General features: G+C 37.4%; 1 protein-coding gene across 1 annotated transcript in view; it reads left to right on the top strand.

Annotated features, from left to right (window-relative positions):
- ATXN2L (ataxin 2 like) overlaps positions 1–7,158 on the top strand; it is a 247,354-nt gene extending 240,196 nt beyond the window's left edge. The window contains exon 20 of the mRNA XM_053694196.1: positions 7,116–7,158. Coding sequence (XP_053550171.1) covers positions 7,116–7,158 — 43 coding nt within the window. The remainder of the gene's footprint in view (positions 1–7,115) is intronic.
- The last annotated feature ends 311 nt before the right edge of the window (positions 7,159–7,469 follow it).

The following is a 7,469-nucleotide window of genomic DNA, read 5'->3' as shown; positions in this document are numbered from 1 at the left end:
GGTGTGGAAATAAACAAATAAATACAAGGGAATAAAGTGGAAGACAAGACAATCGATTTATCCTTTAGGTATTACAATTTTAAAGAAAGACCCATATCTGTAAGGCAAAAATCATGTATGACGGGAGTTGCATTCTAGGCAGCATACATAGTTACATACACATATGTCATAACTCAACTTCCATCATCCACATACATTTCTTGTGTATGTGACTTGTGTATGTAAAAGATGGAATATGAATGCATCTGGCATAGTTGTATATAACTATTCACCTGCCGATTTGGTTCATTTTGAGAGCGAGCGCTGAAAATGCGCTTCAAGAGTTTGAGTCCCACTTTGAGAAAGGCACTATATAAATACTAGTTATTATATATATATCATCATCCTACCTCACCATGGTCCTTCTTTTGTGTTCCCCTCACTCCCCTATGCCCCTTCATTTGTTGTTCCCCTATATCCTTTTCTTTCATGTAATTGGCAAGAGTCCATGAGCTAGTGACATATGGGATATACATTCCTACCAGGAGGGGCAAAGTTTCCCAAACCTCAAAATGCCTATAAATACACCCCCCACCACACCCACAATTCAGTTTTACAAACTTTGCCTCCTATCGAGGTGGTGAAGTAAGTTTGTGCTAGATTTCTAAGTTGATATGCGCTTCGCAGTGAATGACAGAGGGATGTGAAGGGAGTATTGCCTATTGAATGCTATGGTCATCCTATCTGGGATCTATTTCATAGGTTCTCTGTTATCGGTCGTAGAGATCTCTTCTACTACCTCCTTTTTCAGATTGACGATATACTCTTATATACCATTACCTCTACTGATTCTCGTTTCAGTACTGTTAGGCTCGCAGGTGCAAAAAATGCTAGAATTTATTGCGTCATTTTTGGCACAAGACTTTTTTGGCGCGAAAATGACGTCATTTCCGGCGTCGTAGTTGACGCCGAGAGTTTTCACGTAGTTGCTTCATCTATGACACTCATGTTTGTTGCCGACGTTTTTTTTACATTATTTAAGTCTCAGTTTCTTTTTGCTTCTGGTTCCTAGAGGCTTGTTCTGTTTGCATTTTTTCCCATTCCTGAAACTGTCATTTAAGGAATTTGATAATTTTGCTTTATATGTTGTTTTTTCTATTACATATTGCAAGATGTCGCAATCTGACCCTGTATCAGAATATACTTCTGGAAAGCTGCTGCCTGATGTCAGTTCTACCAAAGCTAAGTGCATTTGTTGTAAACGTGTGGTAACTGTTCCTCCGGCTGTAGTTTGTGTTAGTTGTCATGATAAACTTTCAAAAGCTGATATTTCCATTAGTAGTAGTCCATTACCTGTTGTTGTTACTTCAACATCTAATGTTCAAGATATTCCTGTTAATGTAAGAGAATTTGTTTCTAATTCTATTCAGAAGGCTCTGTCTGTTATACCACCTTCTAATAAATGTAAAAGGTCTTTTAAAACTTCTCATAAATCAGATGAATTTTTAAATGACCGCCAACATTCTGATTTATCTATCTCTGATGAGGATCTATCTGGTTCAGAAGATTCTGCCTCAGATATTGACACTGACAAATCTTCATATTTATTTAAGATGGAGTTTTTTTTTCTTTACTAAAAGAGGTGTTGATGGCATTAGATATGGAGGAGTCAAGTCCTCTTGATATTAAAACCAGTAAACGTTTAAATTCAGTTTTTAAACCTCATGTAGTTATTCCAGAGGTTTTTGCAGTTCCTGATGCTATTTCAGATGTAATTTCTAGGGAATGGAATAGTTTGGGTACTTCATTTACTCCTTCTTTAAGGTTTAAGAGACTGTACCCTTTGCCGACTGATAGATTGGAGTTTTGGGAAAAAATCCCCAAAGTTGATGGGGCTATCTCTACTCTTGCTAAACGTACTACTATTCCTACGGCAGATAGTACTTCTTTTAAAGATCCTTTAGATAGGAAGCTTGAATCTTTTCTAAGGAAGACTTATTTATGTTCAGGTAATCTTCTTAGGCCTGCTATTTCTTTGGCTGATGTTGCTGCAGCTTCAACTTTTTGGTTGGAGGCTTTAGCGCAACAAGTACCAGATCATAATGTGTATAGCATTGTTAAGCTTCTTCAACATGCTAATAATTTAATTTGTGATGCCATTTTTGATGTCATTAGAATTGATGTCAGGTATATGTCTTTAGCTATTTTAGCTAGAAGAGCTTTATGGCTTAAATTTTGGAATGCTGATATGACTTCTAAGTCAACATTGCTATCTCTTTCTTTCCAAGGTAATAAATTATTTGGTTCTCAGTTGGATTCTATTATTTCAACTGTCACTGGGGGGAAGGGAGCTTTTTTGCCTCAGGATAAAAAATCTAAGGGTAAATTTAGGGCTGCTAACAGTTTTCGTTCCTTTCGTCAGAATAAGGAACAGAAGCCTGACCCTTCCCCTAAAGGAACGGTTTCCAATTGGAAGCCTTCTCCAGTCTGGAATAAATCCAAGCCTTTTAGAAAATCAAAACCAGCCCCAAAGTCCGCATGAAGGTGCGGCCCTCATTCCAGCACAGCTGGTAGGGGGCAGATTACGATTTTTCAAAGATGTTTGGATCAGTTCAATTCAAAATCATTGGATTCAGAACATTGTTTCTCAAGAGTACAGAATAGGTTTCAAGGTAAGACTGCCTGTGAGAAGGTTCTCTCTCTCACGCATTCCAATAAACCCAGTAAAGGCTCAGGCTTTTCTGAAATGTGTTTCAGACCTGGAGTCATCTGGGGTAATTGTGCCAGTTCCATATCTGGAACGGGGTCTGGGGATTTATTCAAATCTGTTAATTGTACCAAAGAAAGAATTCTTTCAGACCAGTTCTGGATCTAAAAATTTTGAATCGTTATGTAAGGATACCAACATTCAAAATGGTGACTATAAGGACTATTCTGCCTTTTGTTCAGTAAGGGCATTATATGTCCACAATAGACTTACAGGATGCATATCTTCATATTCCAATTCATCCAGATCACTATCAGTTCCTGAGATTCTCTTTTCTAGACAAGCATTACCAGTTTGTTGCTCTTCCTTTTGGCCTAGCAACAGCTCCAAGGATCTTCTCAAAGGTTCTCGGTGCCCTTCTCTCTGTAATCAAAGAGCGGGGTATTGCGGTGTTTCCTTATTTGGACGATATTGTGGTACTTGCTCAGTCTTTACATTCTGCAGAATCTCACACAAATCAACTCGTGTTGTTTCTTCAAAAACATGGTTGGAGGATCAATTTACCAAAAAGTTCCTTGATTCCTCAGACAAGGGTAACCTTTTTGGGATTCCAATAGATTCAGTATCCATGACTTTTTCTCTAACAGACAAAAGACGTCTGAAATTGGTTTCAGCTTGTCGGAACCTTCAGTCTCGGTCATTCCCTTCAGTAGCTATGTGCATGGAAGTTTTAGGTCTCATGACTGCAGCATCGGACGCAATCCCCTTTGCTCGTTTTCATATGAGACCTCTCCAGCTTTGTATGCTGAATCAATGGTGCAGGGATTATACAAAGATATCACAATTAATATCCTTAAATCCCAATGTTTGACTTTCTCTGACTTGGTGGTTAGATCACCATTGTATAGTTCAAGGGGCCTCTGTTTTTCATCCAACCTGCACTGTGATCACAACAGATGCAAGTCTTTCAGGTTGCGGAGCTGTCTGGGGATCTCACAAGGGGCTTGGAAATCTCAAGAGGCGAGGTTACCAATCAATATTTTGGAACACCATGCTATTTTCAGGGCTCTTCATATTTGGCCTCTGTTGAAGAGAGAACCGTTCATTTGTTTTCAGACAGACAATGTCACAACTGTGGCATACATCAATCATCAAGGAGGGACTCACAGTCCTCAGGCTATGAAAGAAGTATCTCGGATACTTGCATGGGCGGAATCCAGCTCCTGTCTAATCTCTGAGGTTCATATCCCAGGTATAGACAATTGGGAAGCGGATTATCTCAGTCGCCAGACTTTAAATCCGGGAGAATGGTCTCTTCACCCAGAGGTGTTTCTTCAGATTGTTCAGATATGGGGGCTTCCAGAAATAGATCTGATGGCTTCTCATCTAAACAGGAAACTTCCCAGGTATCTGTCCAGATCCAGGGATCCTCAGGCGGAAGCAGTGGATGCGTTGTCACTTCCTTGGAATTATCAACCTGCTTATATCTTTCCGCCTCTAGTTCTTCTTCCAAGAGTGATTTCCAAAATCATAATGGAACGTTCGTTTGTTCTGCTGGTGGCTCCAGCATGGCCACACAGGTTTTGGTATGCGGATCTTGTTTGGATATCCAGTTGCCAACCTTGGCCACTTCCGTTAAGGTCAGACCTTCTATCTCAAGATCCGTTTTTCCATCAGGATCTCAAATCATTAAATTTGAAGGTATGGAGATTGAACGCTTAGTGCTTAGTCATAGAGGTTTCTCTGACTCAGTGATCAATACTATGTTGCAGGCTCGTAAATCTGTGTCTAGAAAGATTTATTACCGAGTTTGGAAGACTTACATTTCATGGTGTTTCTCTCATAAGTTCTCTTGGCATTCTTTTAGAATTCCTAGAATTTTACAGTTTCTTCAGGATGGTTTGGATAAGGGTTTGTCCGCAAGTTCCTTGAAAGGACAAATCTCTGCTCTTTCTGTTCTGTTTCACAGAAAAATTGCTAATCTTCCTGACATTCGTTGTTTTGTACAGGCTTTGGTTCGTATCAAGCCTGTCATTAAGTCAATCTGTCCTCCTTGCAGTCTTAATTTGGTTTTGAGAGCTTTACAGGCTCCTCCGTTTGAGCCTATGCATTCTCTGGATATTAAGTTACTTTCTTGGAAAGTATTGTTTCTTTTGGCTATCTCGTCTGCTAGAAGAGTTTCTGAATTATCTGCTCTTTCTTGTGAATCTCCTTTTCTGATTTTTCATCAGGATAAGGTGGTTTTGCGGACTTCATTTAAATTTTTACCTAAGGTTGTGAATTCCAACAACATTAGTAGAGAAATTGTTGTCCCTTCGTTGTGTCCTAATCCTAAGAATTCTTTGGAAAGATCTTTGCATTCTTTGGATGTGGTAAGAGCTTTGAAATATTATGTTGAAGCTACTAAAGATTTCAGAAAGACTTCTAGTCTATTTGTTATCTTTTCTGGTCCTAAGAAAGGTCAGAAAGCTTCTGCTATTTCTTTGGCTTCTTGGTTAAAACTTTTGATTCATCATGCTTATGTGGAGTTGGGTAAATCCCCGCCTCAGAGGATTACGGCTCATTCTACTAGGTCAGTTTCTACTTCCTGGGCTTTTAAGAATGAAGCTTCTGTTGATCAGATTTGCAAAGCAGCAACTTGGTCTTCTTTGCATACTTTTACTAAATTCTACCATTTTGATGTTTTCTCTTCTTCAGAAGCAGTTTTTGGTAGAAAAGTTTTTCAGGCAGCTGTTTCAGTTTGATTCTTCTGCTTATAATTTCATTTTTTTTCATTATAAGAATAAAACTTTTTGATTTGGGTTGTGGATTCTTTTTTCAGCGGAATTGGCTGTCTTTATTTTTATCCCTCCCTCTCTAGTGACTCTTGTGTGGAGTTCCACATCTTGGGTATTTGCTATCCCATACGTCACTAGCTCATGGACTCTTGCCAATTACATGAAAGAAAACATAATTTATGTAAGAACTTACCTGATAAATTCATTTCTTTCATATTAGCAAGAGTCCATGAGGCCCACCCTTTTTTATGGTGGTTATGATTTTTTTGTATAAAGCACAATTATTCCAATTCCTTGTTGATGCTTTCGCTCCTTTCTTATCACCCCACTTCTTGGCTATTCGTTAAACTGACTTGTGGGTGTGGTGAGGGGTGTATTTATAGGCATTTTGAGGTTTGGGAAACTTTGCCCCTCCTGGTAGGAATGTATATCCCATACGTCACTAGCTCATGGACTCTTGCTAATATGAAAGAAATGAATTTATCAGGTAAGTTCTTACATAAATTATGTTTTTCCTCATGTCACCTTTCTTCTCTTTCCCTCCCAAGGCCCTTTATTTTGTCTTTCCCTACCTCACCAATACCTGAATTTTAGACGCTGTGGCCTTTGCATCCTTTTTTCTGTAATGTGCCTTAAATTATTTAAAATATAAAAAATCGACCATCACATTTAAATGCCTATTATGGGCTGTTGACAAGATTTTATACATATATTTCACTAGCTGGCCTGTATAGTTTTTTTTTAAATTATGAATCATTCATCACTAATAACTATTGTTCACTAATACACGTGTTAGACTTACCTGTCTCTTATCCTTGATGTTTTCCAGTTCACCGAAAATACTCTGCAGGGCGATCAGACCCAAGCACGTCTCAGCCTAGTTCTGGTAAGTACCTAAATAAGGAATACAAACATAGGCTTTATAAAAAAAAATGGATTGAAGATTAGATTTTTACTCCGAGTATTACATTCAAATAGTACCCTGTCCCAGTTCCCTAGCCCTGTTACCTTTTTCTTGGCAAGTTTCCATGATCAAGTGTTGTGCTTAAAGATATAATGAACCAAACATTTTTCTTTAATGATTTCATACTATAATCTGCTAGAACAGCAAATTAATCTACTCAATTATTTGATACTCAAATTTTCTTTGTTCTATTATTATCTTTATTTTACAAACCAATAATGTAAGCCTGGTCCCCGGGTATTTTTTTTCTTTCAAAACCATGCATAGCGGCATAGTGCTTGCTTACATTCTGGATTTATAAAATAACAATAAGAAGAAGACAACAAAACAAATGTTATGATAGGACTATAAATTTATAAAGCTGCTTTATATTTCCTGCTCTTTCAAAGTATTGAAAGTCAAATATTTGTTTTATTATCCATTGTATCTCGATTTTCATCTAATGACTTTCATCAGCCTGATAATGATTCTGCCATTCATCCACTTGTTGCGACTATCAGCTGACCATTCTCAGCCAAATGTATGGCACACTATTCACCTTTTCATTAAATAATTTTTTTTTGCTATGCTTTACCATTTTTCTAAAAAAAAGTTAGCATTCAAAATAAATATTGATGTCTTCACACAAACTTATTATCTATAATTTAGTATGCCTTGGCTTGTGCTGATTTTATTCTATCTTTAACAGTGTCAGTAACTCGGATCCCACCAGTAGCAGCTTCTGGAAGTAGAGAGATGTCCACTACTCCTCCACGTAAGTTATAACAAACTGTAAATATAAACAAACAGGACAGGCAATAATTATCTGGACATTTTATTTAATAAAGCCTTTACTATAGCAAAAAATATCAGCCACAAATTATTTATTACGCAATATTTCTAAAAAAATTTAGTTAATTGAATATAACTTTTAATTAGATTTGACAGAGAAATAAACTATGTCCATCCTGGATAATAAAATATATTTGAGCGAATAATGTATAATTAAAGTTTGTGGATAGTCTGTTGCTGTCTTTTTCTTAGATATTATGAAAGAAAACTT

Source organism: Bombina bombina, chromosome 11 (genome assembly GCF_027579735.1).
Source record: "Bombina bombina isolate aBomBom1 chromosome 11, aBomBom1.pri, whole genome shotgun sequence".
Taxonomy (NCBI): domain Eukaryota; kingdom Metazoa; phylum Chordata; class Amphibia; order Anura; family Bombinatoridae; genus Bombina; species Bombina bombina.
This window is presented reverse-complemented; position numbering and strand designations above follow the sequence as displayed.